General features: G+C 48.0%; 1 protein-coding gene across 2 annotated transcripts in view; it reads left to right on the top strand.

The window, feature by feature from the left end:
* The window catches only part of LOC146609076 (glutamate receptor ionotropic, kainate 5-like), a 74,607-nt gene that overhangs the window by 50,581 nt on the left and 7,192 nt on the right, over window positions 1-16,834 (top strand). For both annotated transcript variants that reach the window (XM_085346358.1, XM_085346356.1), the window contains exons 13-16: window positions 8,628-8,737; window positions 9,881-10,054; window positions 13,264-13,429; window positions 15,306-15,531. In XM_085346358.1, the coding sequence (XP_085202484.1) occupies window positions 8,628-8,737; window positions 9,881-10,054; window positions 13,264-13,429; window positions 15,306-15,531 (676 nt within the window). The remainder of the gene's footprint in view (window positions 1-8,627; window positions 8,738-9,880; window positions 10,055-13,263; window positions 13,430-15,305; window positions 15,532-16,834) is intronic.

The following is a 16,834-nucleotide window of genomic DNA, read 5'->3' as shown; positions in this document are numbered from 1 at the left end:
TTACTGAGGAGTTGGCAACACTGCCTGAAAGCAAAGACGAGGAAATGTGCCGACGCTGGCTTCACTGTGACTTTGTAGGTTAAAGTGTTTCATAGATATGAGAAGGGCTGAGTTTGGGTTTTTGAGTCGTTAATGTTGCTGATCAATTGTATTTATTTGTTTCATTTTAATTTCAGAATCAAGTCGGTCAAAAGAAAATGTTTACAGTTTCAATAAGGATTCATTTTTTTAACGAATCCTTGCTCGGGCGCCTCAGAGCGCGCTCAGCCTCGCTGACCTGGCAGCTCGTCCCGGGTTGATAGACATCCGCGCTACCTATAAATGTGCTACAGTAGGACGTTTTGTCAAAACACTAGTCCGACGGGTCAATCAGCAACCTGCTGACCAATGAGATGAAACCTTTCCCCGTGCTTCCCTGGAACAGCGGTCTAAGTCGCACCTTCAGTCGCTAACCTCACTTGAACTGCAGCTCTCTCTGCGTAGCAGGCACTGGACCCTGTGCTCTCTGCCTCCGTGCAGCATATGAAATAATAAAACACCCACAGCACCTGTAAGGCTCATAAAAAATGCATCGCAGCACAGCACAGTGGAGCTGTCAGCACCGCAGGCTTCAAATAAGCAGACAACAGGTTTAATAAGACGTTCCAGCAGAGCTAGCTGAGTTAGCTGCACAGACCCAGACTGAGGAAGCCGCTCAGCGTCGTACCGCAGAGCAGAGAAACCCCACCTCTGTGTGGAGAACAGAGGAAGACTCAGTCTTCCTGTTAAAGTTTAACTTCTTTCTCTCCGCTGTCGCCATGTGCTTCTCCTGATGGAGTCTCGACCTCGCTGTGAGTCGCAGTCGCAGAGAAACTCGATGTGTTTGTGGAGGATTCTCGTGGGATCTTTGATATTAAAATATCAGGTTCAGTATGAACAGTCGGGTTTGCTCAGAGCGCATGAAGCCTTCTTTTTACCAGCAGCTACATGGCCGGAGCTACTGGAGGTCCTAATAACTGAAACTGAAGAGGCACAGGTGCAAATGTTTAACACCAGCACAAGCGTGTCTCATTCTGGGCACGGCTGTGATGGCTGTCTGAGACAGAACAAACCCATGTGCGATGCAGCGTCTGTCCGGATGCAGGTGTTAGTGTCATGTTCCCGGCGTCTGCGGCTCACACAGCATGGAGAGAGGCCCATTGTTGAAACTGTGCTCATTGCTTGGCACGCTGTGAGATCACCTGCCTCACCGCCGAGCTTGAACCGAGAGCTTGGATTGGTTACGCCTCCTGTACCTGCAGCAGGTGGAAACGCAGCGAGCTGGTGCACACGTGCTAGAACATCATCACATCGGCGACGCCAGGATGTAAATGAGGTCATAGCTCCAGTTTAACGTGTGCAGGCCCTGAAGGTTCAGATGAAATGACAGCTGACCCTTCAGGGACGCGTGCGTGCTCAGATCCATCAGGTGAATATTAATGGAGGCGCCGTCAAAGCGCCGCGGGCAGTTTGCTTTCGTCCAAAGAAGCGCTTTTTAGACGATGTTAAAGGTCCGTTTATTTCCAGGCGCCGTCTGTGGACTCGCACAAACTTTTACAAATTGAACAGCCGAGCGTTTGCACCTGTTGACACTTCCTGTCTCGCCCCGGCTCCGTCCGCCTGATGATTGGATGGATTCAGACATGGCAGTGAGGCTCTGCTGCTGGCGGCGGCGATGGCTCGGGCCACTCAGTCAAACTGAGTTTGGGACCGAGCGACCGCAAATATTCCTGCGACCCGAGAGATCGCGCAGGAAGAGGAAGAGCTGGGGGAGCAGATAAAAGCCGAGCCGGGGACACAGATGGAGGGCATGTTTCTTCTCCTCCTGTGATTCAGTTTGGGGGAGAAGGTGACGCCTGCTGCTGCTTGAAAAATATGAGTTTTCCAGCCTCTGAGGGAGGATCGGTGGCTCTGCGTCCCTGACTGGAATCTAAAGCAGCGCCTTCACTTCCTGTGAGTCTGACAGAAACCTGCTCAGGTTGTAGATTTTTGGGTGAACCTCAGTCTCAGGGGTTAGGACGCTTTCAGGGACGATTACACTGTTGTTATTAATTATTATTGAGTTCTCTGAGGATTGTGTAGGAGGAGGCGGAGCGAGGGGCACGTTTCCTGTTTTAGAGTCGTTGTTAGTTCGATGTATTTCAGTCCTGTGTGAAATATGAAGGCAGGAGGACTAAGAAAGTCTAAAAGCGCAGGTTAACCCTCTGAAGCCCACGCGTCCAAATCACATGACCAATGCAGCAGCGAGACGCAGCCAATTGTTGATTGGTCACGGCGTCCACGCTCAGTACACAGAAGTGTTTCGGACACGTGATGATGTGCTGCTGTTGAACTATGGACACCATGTTTGTCTCAGCTCTGCAACGAAGCGTCCGAGCGTGTTCAGGTGTGTTTCAGTCAGCCATGCGTTTAGCGGCCTGTTTTCCTGTGCATGACATCAGCTTTGTGGCATGCACCAGTGCACATGAAGCACGCTGATCCGCAAAGCATGCGTGGCTCGGAGGCGCAGCGGCAGCAGTCAGGCCTGCGTGAGCAGCTCCAGTGTGAGAACTGTCAAACATTTATTCGTCATTATCATGAAATCGTCCTCGTCTCTCCTGATGGAGCTCCTGCCCTCAGACACTGTACCTCTGCGGCTCATTAGCATTCTGTCCTCCATGTTTGACCCGGTCCGCTGTGAGAGCTTCGGTGTATCGACTCTACGATCAGTCAGCTGTTTAATGTGTGCACGGAGAGGCCGAGCTCGCGCTTCTTAAGTGTTTATTTAAGGATTAAGTTGAGCGAGAGCACATTTGTGCTCACGGCCTGCAGGCGTGATTTACGCTGTCACAGCGCCGGGCTGACGGGCAGATCCATCGCCTCGATCCGGAGGGGAGCTCCGCCCTCCCGCTCCAGTGTGGAGTGGAGAATGTGAACCGAGACGCCGTGAATGTATCCCGCTAACACCAGGCGTCTGTTATCGAGTGCAGCGGTGCTGATAGATCAGCTATCAGCACCGCTGCACACACGGGCTGGTTTATTGAGCTGAGGGGGCGTTCCCTGAAACGCCGCCTTGTCATGAATCAGAATCAGAATCAGAATACTTTATTGATCCCTGGGGGAAATTATTTAAATTATTTATGTTGGTGCTGTTTGATTGAACTTGAGCAGGGCGAACATATTTTAGTCGTCACAGAGCAGAGAAGGCGATCCCGGGCCTGCTGCTGAGATTTGAATCTTGCAGCTGCGTCTTCCTCTCTTTGTTTCCTATTCGAGTTCATTGATGTTAGCTTTGATTGGGGGCTTTGATGTTTGTTGTGCTTCACATTTTTATGCTGGATTTTGTATCCTTGTTTGCTTTGTTTGGGCTCATTTGTTCCCTTCACTGTTCCCTTGTGGTGGCGTTTGAGTTTACACCGATTTCTTCAACAGCGTAACAGGCGATGTTTAGCCGACTGTCTACAACATCAGTGCACGATGTGAGTACGTCTGTGTGCGCACATGTCGGTGTGCAAACTCACACAAGCCAACAGGAATTAAATCTCAGAAGTCCCGAAGCAACTGAATACACAATCCAATCGTGTCTGCAGGCGTCAACAGCTTTATGTGCTTTGTAAACACACACACTCATAGCTGCGTGTGTGTAAATAGCTCGCGAGCACACTTGAAGATGGTAATCTGTTTAATTGCTCAAGCTGTTGACTTGTGCACACACATTAGAGAAGAAGAGCCATCGTGTTTACCCCTGCTCTCCCCCCCCAGCGCTGAACACTACAAATTTATGTCTGCTGCTGCTCCCAATTCATTAGTGCTCGATATATCATCACTGCCCTGCTCTCTGAATCTGAGGCACAGCGTTTCACTGCGATCGTGTGACGCCATCGCTGAGCAGACGCCGGCTGATTGCGAGGAGAGGAAGCGGCGTCGTTAATATTAGAGCTGCTAGCGGCACACGGCTCTAAATACAGACGCCTGTAAAACAAGACAAGTGTAAATACAACACGATAACAAGCTTCAAGTTAAACTTGTATCTCCTCAGTCTGGATGGTCTCATGTCCTCCTCGTGCTGACACATCTGCCTCCATGGGTCTCAGCCAGGTTTAGCACAGGCTAAAGTTCCTAAAAGTTCCTATCGCACACATTTATTCAGGGTCAGAGGTTAGATTTCTTTTATTTGTGCATGTGGTGAATTGCACCATGGCTTCGTGTGTTCCTGCATAAGCTTGACTCACTTTTGAAGCATCTCGATTTTCAGAGCCAACAGCGGGCAGATTTGCTAATGCTAGCTAGCGCTGTGACTGTGTAGTAGTGATGTGTCGGTCGCGAACGAAACGGCTCTTAGAGTCGGATCTTTGACGTGAACGACGTGAGCCTTGTGCTTTATGCTGGGCAGAGGGGGAGGGGCGGTAGTTACACTCAGTAGCACAGGAACAGAGCGGGAGGGAGAGAGAGCCAGGGACAACAACGTCACATTAGAAAGGTATAGTAATCATCCACAACTTGGTTGCAGATGATAAAGGATTCAGAAAGTTTATTCATGCAGGTCCATATGACAGAGAATATGCATCTTCTGTTTGTTTTCATAGTTTAATTTATATTTAATTGTGTTGTGTTTGCAGTGTTTTGTGTTGTTTCACTTTAAATTTGTTTAAAAGGGAAAAGCTGAAAATTTAAATAGTTAAAAGTTGAAATGTGAATAGTTGATTTTTGTATTATATGATTTATTTATTACATTTTATGTGGAGTGAATAAATAAAAGTATATTTACGGTACCCTAGAGACAAAGCACGTACAAACTCCAAAACACAACAGAAGTGCTCCAGGATGCTAGGGGGCAGTGTTGAGCTTTTGTTACCTCGTGGCTGCATAAATACAGGCCATTTACCATTTGTGTATAAATACACAAACAATACACACATGCTTTCAATTGTGTAATTTAAGTGATCTAGGTAGTGTCGGGAAATCAGTTTCACCCCGGTTCTTTTTATTCCTCAGGCTTCCAGAGATGCACCGGACTCAGTAGTCATTTCACAAAACCTTTATTCATCTCATTTAAGCATGCATCTTCTAGAAGGGAAGACTTGCCAGGCCGGTGCCCCTCTGCAAAATCTTCACTCCTTTGTCTGTGAAACACAGTTTTGTAGGAGCGACTGTATCATACAACCCCCACGGTGTGCTGCAAACTCTGTGTCTGTGCCTATGTGCACGAGCACGTGAATGCCTGTGTGTGCGCGTACCCGTGTGTCTATGTGAGTGCACGTGAGTGAATGGGCGTGTGTGCGTAACAGTTAAAGCACTATGTGCGTAGGGCTGCTCGATTATGGCAAAAATGATAATCACGATTATTTTCACTGAAATTGAGATCGCGATTATTTGACGATATTTATTTAACCCTTTAAGACCTACTATAGAACCAAGTCCGCCAGAGCTTATATTATTTTTTTTACATGTTGTAGTGCCATTTGTGGGAGCATTTCAAGTTGCTATACAACTGTTATAGCCCATATTTTAATAATATGTATGCATTAAGTCCATAGTAACTACATTAATTGCAAAAAAGTGCAATAAACTACAAAAAAATTGAAAATCGTTTTTGTTTTTTGTTTTTTACATGTATTTCTACTTGGAGAAATTTAAGAGGTTTATCCCTCAAAACTTTAAATACAAAAAAAAGTTGCAAAAAATTGTTTACAACAACAGGAAATTTATTTTGAGTGTCTTCATAGTTTTATTTTGGAGATACAGCAATTTTTATATACTGCAGGAAAAACGAAAAAACAATCCTATGATGCAAATTTGCAAAGAAAACAGCAGGTGCATCAAAATAAACTATTTCCAGCAGTGAAATTCGAGTTCTAAGCATCCCAGCAAGGGAGGGTCCCCTAGAAATCTACTCCTAAGTTTATGACACACTCAGGCCTTTATTACATCCAGGGCAGTGTCAGAGTCTCTACAATAATTCTACATCCTGTCTAACACATTTCTAAACTCTAAATTAGGCTACGCATATCTTCAGTAGCTGTTTTGAAGTTCAGTTAACGCTAGAAACGTGTTTTGTCTCTAGGGGCCACCGTGTATATTTTTATATAAACATATATTAATAAAACCACTTTTTCTTTTACATTAGTAATTCCTTTTGTGCATAATTTTATATTATTGTTAATAATAAATAAATTAAAGCAACAAAACAACCTGAAGAGCCGAAACCCCATCACTACTGTGTAGGTCAGGGGTCGGCAACCCTGGGCACGCGCTCACTTTGCGACAGAAAGAGGAAACCAGCGGATGTCATGGTAAACAACAGCAGCACGTTTAAGCTTGATCAGCTGTAGTTAGAATTTATTTAATATTAATTTCTAGTATCAGCTGATGTTTGCTGGAGCCACAGCTGTAAAGCTGCTGGTCATGATGTCGGTTTGGATATGTGGTGAGAGGGAAACATGAAGATGAAACCAGGAGATGTCCTTACTGAATCATCAGAGCTGAACAGGTGATGGAGAAACAGGTTTACCTTTTAGGTGACAGGAATGAGTTGAAGTTATGAACTGTTTCTGAGAGACAAATAACACCAGGATCCTTTTCTAAGCAGCTGACAGCTGGTAACTGTGCAGGGGCGGGTCTAGCAAAGTGTTGCCAGGGGGGCATGTAGGGCATTAACAGGGAGAGGGGGGCATAAAGACATACTTTTCTTTCTTATTCTCATTTAAAATATTTAGCTTTTATTAAATAATTTTCTAAATCTTACAACCAAAGTTTTTATCTGACGTAAAATGTATAGAAATCATACATATACCAACAAGACTGTACATCACTGTCACAGTAGCGTCTGTTTACATTGTTGTGAGGAGACCATAACCAGCATTTGTATTTTCTGTTGTACACTTCATTTGCTGTTATGGATAAAAAGTCTTTTTTTGTTTCAAAATAGCTGATTACTATTCGCTGACAGCTGCCAACATCTGTGAACACATATAAGTGTGTAACTGTTATATTATTTATTGCTAATGCAAACATACGGCACATTGACTTCTGAGGAAATTTTAGACAGCACTCATCATCAAAAAGGTTGCCGACCCCTGGTGTAGGTGGATGGTAGACATCGTAACGGCCAGGTAACACGTGAGACTGTAAGTCGCCGTCACGAGGGCACACCTGCATGTTTGCACGTGTACACGTTCCAACCTTATTTCCACCATGGGTCTTCTTGTCGATGAAAGTGCTCCCTCATTATAACGCAGATTTTTTTTTGTGCAATTTTTCTTTTTTCTTTTTTTACAGCACATTGTGTTCTGCGTCCTGATTGGCTGTAGACCATTGTCAATCAATCTCATGCCGTGTCTCCTGTACAGTACAGAGTGCGTTCAGCTTGTCAAATTTACATCAATCTTAGACCCTAGCAGTGCTGCACTGTATGTGTGTAAGTTTCCTCCCAAAGAAACGCAACAATGTTTGGTTTCATCCTATAATACTGGACTTATTTTTCTACAAAGGTTTGAACTTTGAGAGTTTAAACGAGAGAAAAGTGAAAACGTTCATGCGTGTCTGAGTGTGTAAAGCATGCCGTGACGGGTTTTACAGCCTTAAAACATCCATAATGACTGTAAAAAATAAAGTTCATGGGTTTCACCTGTCGCGGGTTATTTTTAGAACATAACTCCCGCGATAAACGAGCGACCGCTACATATTGATGGATGGCGCGGGGCCGGCACTGTGTCCTCACATCGAGAAAGTCGTGGGTTTGAATCCGCCCGGGTACTCGGGCTTGCTCCCACAGTGGGGTTAGCCTAATTAGCTGCCTGCCTGTGTTAGACCTGTCCAGGTGTTCTCTGCCCCTCGCCCCCTTGTGTGTTGGGTTAGGCTCCACCCCCCTCGACCCTGTGCTGAATAAGCAAGACGGGATTCTTCTTACTGTCCAACCAACCAGAGCTACGCTGTATTGCAAACACAGCTCCCGTAGGAACATTTTCTTTCAGTCGCCAGTGAAGTCGGGAATGCTGGATGCAGCCGCTGTCACCTGCTCTTGTGCCCGGGATGTTTGATTGGGTCTGAGCCACATCACACGATCGTTTCAGCTCTGCCAGCCTCATGAGCTGTTTCTGAAATGAGCCAGAATGGACAGAAATCAGAGCCTGAATAGATTGCCTCTATTACAGCTCCAGTCATCTGCTTTAATTGAGTCCAATCTGGGAGTTCCTGCTCCCCTCACTGCCAAATCCTTTTTCCAGCAGATGGGGGGTGATGGAGGCATCGCAGACAGCAGGCCACGTGATGAAGCGGGTCAACGGGAGGCGTCCCATCAGGGAGCGCTGGCTGACGCTCGTTAGCGCTTGAAAAGCTCGTCAGTGTAATTTTGTGTTCTGTTGTTTTTGTTGTGTTGTTGGAATTGCAGGTTCAAAGTGAACGAGCGCTTTTTGTTCCAGGAGCGTCATTTTCCAAAATGCACAGCTGTCAGTGTGAAGGTGTTTCAGAGTGTGCTGTGATTGGCAGACGGTCATTATCACAAATCGCCGTCCACGGCAGGAAGCTGTATCCTACCCTTTACAGACTGTAGATGAAGCACGAGAGCAGGCGGAGACCCGACGTTCCCGGTCAGGAATGCCGTGGTCATGTGATCTGTGTGTGTGTTTCAGGGTCGTAAGCCGGGCTACTTCTCCTTCCTGGACCCGTTCTCTCCGGCTGTCTGGCTCTTCATGCTTTTGGCTTACCTCGCCGTCAGCTGCGTCCTCTTCCTCGCAGCCAGGTAAGACACCTGTCTGTGCGTCAGCGTCCTAATTTTACCTGCAGCATGTGTCTGCGTTTCAGGAACAGTTTTCTAAGGTGGGCCATAAATCGCTGACGCGCTCTGCACGCCATCCAGGACTTTGTATCGAAACTTTATTTACAGTCACAGCTTCAGACGCTCAGCTCTGCTTGAGCTGACAGAGACAAACCAAGCATTCAGCCACAGCACACAAAAAGTCATTTTATCATAAAGTCGTGATTTGATGATGTCATCAGCTGCTTAGTGATGACATCATAACGAGCTGCACTTCAGAGTAAAAGCATGAAGAGAACAGCTTTAATCTGTGTTTAACTGTAATATGTGAGCAGAGAGTAGGAGGGGCACGCCTCTTCATCTGCTCCGTAACACACATGTTCAATCAGCCAATCACGTGGCAGCGCTCAGGGCGTTCATGCAGGTAGACACGGTGACGATGACCTCAGATCATCTCTGGTTTCTGATCTCAGTCCAGCAGAGCAGCTCTGGAGAAATGTGTGATGATGTCATGATGATGTCATGTCAACATGGACCAAAATCAAGGAAAAAGGGGGTCTAATGAGGACAGGCCAGGTGTACCTAATGAAGTGTCCGCTGTCATTATTTCTGCCTGGGCTGATTTACAGTCTTCGCCTCACCTTGTGCAGGTGAGAGGCGAGTCAAAGCCGCGTCACGCAGCAGGAAGCGTGGCAGTGACCAACCCGGCGTAACCGGAGGGTGTCCCGTTTCTGTTGAAGATCGACATAGAGTAAAAATATGATGTAACATTAATTCAATTCAATTTCAATTCAATTTTATTTATATAGCGCCAAATCACAACATAAGTCGCCTCAAGGCGCGATAAATGGAAGGCTAATGCTAAAATGACTCCACGCAACAGTCGTGCGCTCCAGCTGAGCGTCTAAACACAGTCACCACGTCGTTTCCTTTCAGGTGTCGAGCGTGACGTTCGTCTCTCTCGCCTTTTTTCTTTTGTTTTCTCACCGCATCGCTTTGACAGAGCAGAGCCGCCCCGCTGCGTAGGTTTAAGAGCTCCATAAGTGCAGGCAGCTGACCGTGAAATGTTAGCCGCGTGTCTGAGGCTAAAGCTACTCTGGGTTTTAATGTTTCGTCCTCTCTCCCCAGGCTCAGTCCCTACGAATGGTACAACCCTCATCCGTGTTTGCGGGAGCGGCGGGACATCCTGGAGAACCAGTACACGCTGGGGAACAGCCTGTGGTTCCCAGTGGGCGGCTTCATGCAGCAGGGCTCCGAGATCATGCCGCGGGCGCTGTCCACACGCTGCGTCAGCGGAGTCTGGTTGGTACCAGCTTATGTTTCAGTCACGCTTTCCAAATGTGCACGAACATCTTCAGACAGACGAACTTCATGTGAAACACGAGGTCATTTACATTACAAGGTCGTTTATAAATAATGGAGGACAGCGAGGACGACCGTTCCTGAGCGGAAGACGGCGTCACGCGGTGTCACGCTCAGAGAAATCACCACCGCAGCCCATCAGGCTGCAGCACGTTTCGCCTGCTCTGGTCACGCTGTGTTATCGGTACAGCAGTGGTCGATTCAGGAAGTGCCCCCAAACATGTTCATATGAAACTCCACCCCCTGTGTGCTGCTGCAAACCAGGGTGGGTGTGGGGAGGAGGTCGGGGTGGATGGATGCCACAGAGACACAGTGAGGTGAGCGCTGCATTCAGGGGTGGGCAACTCCAGGCCTCGAGGGCCGGTGTCCTGCAGGTTTAGATCAAATGATGAGTTCGTTACCAGAACTCTGGAGCCCCCCCGACTCGCCCTCACCCCCCTCTCTCTCTCTGACTCGCCCTCACCCCCCGCCCCCTCTGACTCACCCTCGCCCCCCCTCTCTCTCTCTGACTCGCCCTCACCCCCCGCCCCCTCTGACTCACCCTCGCCCCCTCTCTCTCTCTCTGACTCGCCCTCACCCCCCGCCCCCTCTGACTCGCCCTCACCTCGCCCCCTCTGACTCGCCCTCACCCCCCGCCCCCTCTGACTCGCCCTCACCTCGCCCCCTCTGACTCGCCCTCACCCCCTGCCCCCCCTGACTCGCCCTCACCCCGCCCCCTCTGACTCGCCCTCACCCCCCCTCTCTCTCTCTGACTCGCCCTCACCCCGCCCCCTCTGACTCGCCCTCACCCCCCCTCTCTCTCTCTGACTCGCCCTCACCCCCGCCCCCTCTGACTCACCCACACCCCGCCCCCTCTGACTCGCCCACACCCCGCCCCCTCTGACTCGCCCTCACCCCGCCTCTCTCTCTCTGACTCGCCCTCACCCCCCGCCCCCTCTGACTCGCCCTCACCCCCGCCCCCTCTGACTCACCCACACCCCGCCCCCTCTGACTCGCCCACACCCCGCCCCCTCTGACTCGCCCTCACCCCGCCTCTCTCTCTCTGACTCGCCCTCACCCCCCGCCCCCTCTGCCTCGCCCTCACCCCCTCTCTCTCTCTCTGACTCGCCCTCACACCCCGCCCCCTCTGACTCGCCCTCACACCCCGCCCCCTCTGCCTCGCCCTCACCCCCTCTCTCTCTCTCTGACTCGCCCTCACACCCCGCCCCCTCTGACTCGCCCTCACCCCCCCTCTCTCTCTGACTCGCCCTCATGCCCTCTCTCTCTCTCTGACTCGCCCTCACACCACGCCCCCTCTGACTCGCCCTCACACCCCGCCCCCTCTGACTCGCCCTCACACCCCGCCCCCTCTGACTCGCCCTCACCCCCCGCCCCCTCTGACTCGCCCTCACCCCCCCTCTCTCTCTGACTCGCCCTCATGCCCTCTCTCTCTCTCTGACTCGCCCTCACACCCCGCCCCCTCTGACTCGCCCTCACCCCCCGCCCCCTCTGACTCGCCCTCACACCACGCCCCCTCTGACTCGCCCTCACACCACGCCCCCTCTGACTCGCCCTCCTTTCACTGCTGTTTAATCGTTTCAGCCTTTCTGTTTATTTAAACTTTAAATAAACCAAAAATATAGAAAATATAATTTTTCAAATGCATTGATTTTGTAAGTTGAAACTAACCTTCCTGATTCGTTTGTAAGTAAGTGCTCTAAGCTCACATTAGATAAGAGTGAGTGTTGGTGTAGGGTGGAGGTTGGGTGGAGGATTCTTCGCTGTGGTTTAGCTGCAGGTTTGGTTCTTTTATTTTCTGTGCAGAGAAACGTTTCTATATTCACGTGGTCTCGTTATCAGGATAATGAAATGATTGTTCCATCTTGTGAGATCATATGTTTTAGCTGTAAGCGTAGCAGTCATATGTACAGTGAGGTGCAGGTGGTGCTGATGGAGGTGCAGCTTGTCAGAATAAAGCAGGTGAGCCAACCTGTAACCGTCTGACTACAAAATCAAAATGTGTGTCGTTACTTTGCCAGAAACATTTTGTGTTGTGAGTTTTTTTCTGTGTAGAACCGAGTATTTCTGCACTGCTGCATCTGTACTTTGACCAAATCAAAGTATGTCAGTACTTCCCCACCCCTGACTCTCCCTCAGTCCCAGTAGCTGCAGTCAGACAGATGGTGGAGTGATACTGGAGGGACTGGAGAGGCCATCAGCATCTTTCCTCTCACAGCTCTCAGCCTCGTCTGGCACTTAGCCTTAGAAAGACTCACGAGTGGCTCGCTGCGCTGTTCACGCTGCATATTCAGGCAGAGTGGAAGCAAAGGGAGGTTAGCTTAAACGTGATCACGTTTGTAGTTTCCCTCTCGCAGCGTCTAATAATCTCAGATTCCTCAGGACGCGGGGTCATTTCCTGCAGCTCCAGCTGTGCACCCATCACGGCGTTCTGCTGCAAACGCTGAAGCGCACATGCAGCTCCTCGCTGGGCTGAACTCTTTTCTGACTCAGTTCATATAACCTCAAACCTTTATAAAGCCATGGTCCTTTTACCCAGCGTGCTCGGGGAGCTGCCTTGCTGATGTGTGGTGACCAACACAGAGTTGGCGGCGTAGCTCTGGCGTTTCCCCTGAAACTCGGCTCATCTTTTAAGAAACATTTCTTTGTGTGTTTTCTTTTTTTGTAAATGGAAACGAGATCCGTCGCAGTCGTGGGTCTCGTCTCCGCTGACACCACAGAGTGTGTCTTCCACTTCCCGCAGCGCTCTGTGCAAACACAGCACATTAGAAGTAATCACGGCCTCGAGCCAATCACCAGAGCCCGAGTCTGTTTTCCTGTATTTGCTGGGCTGCTTTTCATTTAGTTTCTGCTCTGCTTCATCCTTCCTCTCTGCCTCCTCTTTAATTCTCTCCCCCCTCCCTAATTCCCTTGCTCATCACTTCCGCCTCATTTCCTCTGCAGCAGAGGCGTCCTGCTCGTCTCTGCTGCAGCTCGAGTTCATGTTTAGGTTGATGATTTTTACCTAAAACTCCTGACGTTTCCTGCAGTGCCCTCCATCTGTCTCTCTGCTGCGTTTTCCTCTCTCAGCTCTTAATGAAGATAGGCGAGGGGGAAGAGTGGGGCTGTGCTGCAGGGTAAAAACATAAAGGTCTTCGTCTCTCCTCCCTCAGGTGGGCTTTCACCCTCATCATCATCTCGTCCTACACGGCCAACCTGGCAGCATTTCTCACGGTCCAGAGGATGGAGGCGCCCATCGAGTCTCCGGACGATCTGGCCGACCAGACCAACATCCAGTACGGCACCATCCACGGAGGCTCCACCATGACCTTCTTCATGGTGAGATTATTTTTTAATCCAGCCATCCCATACGGTCATCTCAGGCACACAGAGGCGGTCTCAGGGATTCTACTTCCTGTTAATCTCACTGCATGACAGTGCGCTGCAGTCCAGCCTGGGGTGCAGCATCGGTGAACAGATTTTAATGGAGATAAATGGCAAGAATCATTTTTTACACCTGCAGGAAAATCCAGATTTGACATTAGTTTGTCCAAACAGCAACGGCAGCATTGATAACAAGTCTTCAGTGTTTCTCAGTCAGGCAGCTTTTAAAACCGCAGCTTTCTGCTGATGCAGGCTGATTGTTCAGGCAAGTCTGTAGGACAGCACGCGCTCCAAACTCCCACAGACGTTAGTGAGACGCCCAACAGGAGGCTGCAGGGGTTAGAAGCAGCAGCTGGTTGAAGGTGAAGAAAATCACAAATGGAGGATGCTGTAAAGCGGCCTGAGGTGCTGTGACGTCCTGAGTGCTCACAGAAAAGAGGTTTCACTACAATCTAAACCTGTCTATGCCGACTGTGTCCACCTCTGCTTTAAAAACATGATGGAAATTTACGTTTCGTTCTGCAACTGTGAAGAACGCGTCGTGACAAAACATGAGCTCATGTTGGATTTGATGGCAGCAACAAAAGGTTGGAAAAGTCAGAAACTGCATGTACAAACAGAATCATGTTCCTCACTGTGAACATGTCATCATCTACATGAGGTCATCAGCACGCAGGGACGAGGCCGATAACTGCGAGCTTCAGCAGCGCTGCATTAAAGGATCAGTGCACGGCTCAGGAACGCTCCCAGAAACCAGCGTCTGCCTGCAGGTTAAAGCTGCATCACCCAGAGAAGAAGCCACGTGTGGCCACGATGGAGAAACAGCCCCAGTTTACACACTGATGTTAATGATGCGCATGGAAACATGGACCTGTCCAACTTTTAGAGACGTGTTGATGGCATCACATTCAAAATGAGCTCAGATTTTTATTGACATGCTTCATTTTTTTATTCTCTGTGTTTTGTTCTCAATAAAATATGAATTCATGAGATCTGCACACTTATAGAGCCTCCAAGCTTGTACGTTGGGCGTTCTCTATTATATATAATAGTAAATTATTAAAGATGAGCAAAATAATGGATGAGTACTGCCCTGTATGCAAAGGCCTCGATGTCAGCTGTTATTTGAATGTCAGTAAATCCATTTGCAGACCGACCAGCAGCAGTTTCCATTCACATATGAGAATTTTCAGAATCACAAAAAGATTAAATACTGGAAGTAACGACCCGTAAGTGTAGAGACACAGATCCTGTGTTTGATCCTGGGATGATGTAACCAGTAATAACACGACCAGATTATTCATAATTAAAAATGCTCCCAAAGTCCAGTTCAGCACACGGCTACGCCACCTGTCAGTCACAGAGGCCACGCCCCTAACCATGCAAACTTTCAGTCTTGTATTCTTTCAGTAAGTGTTGGTTTATTTCTCCCGTGCACTCAGAAACATTGACGTGGGTGTTTATGGGCATGGACCCACTGTCGGAGGCTGCCTCGAGTGGCCATTAGAAGAAGTGCAGATGTTTCACTGAACTGATGGTAAGCTCTCAGCAGAGCACCAAACACCAGCTGTTTGAGGCAACTATCGATCCTTTTAAAGAAGTGAAATATATATTTTAAGGTGTTTTTAAAGATTTGTCCTCAGCAGGAACCAGTGGACTTGAGCCAGACTGCTCTTAGTGAGACACAGGATATAAGTGCATTTACCACAGAAACAACCAAATCAAATAAAAACAGTAGGCTTATGCTGTAAGCGCACATCGTGAGGTACAAACACAGACCATAGAACACGTTCAGACACTACAACTGTCCTTTCACCTTCTCTTCCTGCAGAACTCGCGGTACCAGACGTACCAGCGGATGTGGAACTACATGTACTCCAAGCAGCCCAGCGTGTTCGTGAAGAGCACAGAAGAGGGCATCGCCCGCGTGCTCAACTCCAAGTACGCCTTTCTGATGGAGAGCACCATGAACGAGTACTACCGCAGCCTCAACTGCAACCTCACGCAGATCGGAGGACTGCTGGACACCAAAGGATACGGCATCGGCATGCCTCTGGGTGAGGAGAGGGGAGGGGCTAACCGCGTACCACAAGCCAAGGTAGACTGCCCCCTGCTGCTGAGTGCTGGTGTTAAATAACTTGGGATCACTCTGTTCTGCTGTTAGCGAGGTCTCTGACAGCTCAGGTGATCCTGGTTAACGCACAGTTAGCAGAGTTAGTGGAGAGAAGGAGGAACAGATGTTGACAGTGACAGAAAGACACGAGCAGCTTTCAGGAGAGCCGCCGTCACTCGTCGGCCTGTTAACACATGAGCATCGAGGCGGCGGCGTTTACTTTACATGCAGGAGAATCACAACACAGGAGTTTGTTTAATTTTTACGTTCCCTCTCTCAAAGTTTAAGGTGGAGTTTTCTAATGGCCGACACCAAGAGTTTGGCTGTACGGCAGGAGCTGTCGGCCAAAACGACACACGGCAAAAAGCTGACAAAGAGTTTGTAGCACAGCGACGAGCTGATCGCACTAAAAGAATCAGGAGTAAGGAAAGGGCCATCTGCCCTTTGATCTATCGATTAAGGGTGAGGGGAGGCGGATGGGACAGATTATATAAATTATATCTGATATGATTTAAATATTTAATAGCGAATTTTAAACATTGATCATTGGTTTGGGCGAGAGAAACAAACCCTTTGATCCTGTAAAATATATATATATATATATATATATATATATATATATATATATATATATATATATATATTTTACAGCTTGAACTCTGGGTCAAAGATTCAAGTTGCAGTTATTTATATTTCCTGTCACCTTAAATCTTCACTCACAGACAAGTATCTTTGACAGTGCATATATAGGTGTATTATATAGAAAAGACAAATATTGTTTGTTTAATATGTTGGCATTACTAAATTTGGCTCAATGCTTACATATATTTATAAAAAGAAAATGTACGAGCTGTGATAACTGTGTCTGATAGAATGAAGAGTCGACTGATATATGAAATATTCCTTTATTGGGTGAGAAAATCAGACCATGTCATAACTGCTGTAAGTCACACAGAATAGACATCAGAGCCTTAAACAGGCTGACGTCTGCTAAATGGGTCAAACTGGGCAGAAAGTCTACAAACACATAACATCCTTATAGAATATGATGTAACACTATAGATCAACATACCTCAGAATATATAAAGCATATAAACAGTTACAGCAATATGATGCAACAAACACAGCAGCTACTGATCCAAAATACTCAAAGCTTCATAGAACTGAAACCAACATTTATTTTAGCTCCATTCTGCTGCTGATACAGACTTTAGGTTTCTGAACATTAAACTTGTTGCTGCCTTTCA

The sequence above is a fragment of the Diplotaxodon limnothrissa genome, linkage group LG22 (genome assembly GCF_057381915.1).
Source record: "Diplotaxodon limnothrissa isolate DT_005_m linkage group LG22, D_limnothrissa_male_GT1.1, whole genome shotgun sequence".
NCBI lineage: Eukaryota > Metazoa > Chordata > Actinopteri > Cichliformes > Cichlidae > Diplotaxodon > Diplotaxodon limnothrissa.
This window is presented reverse-complemented; position numbering and strand designations above follow the sequence as displayed.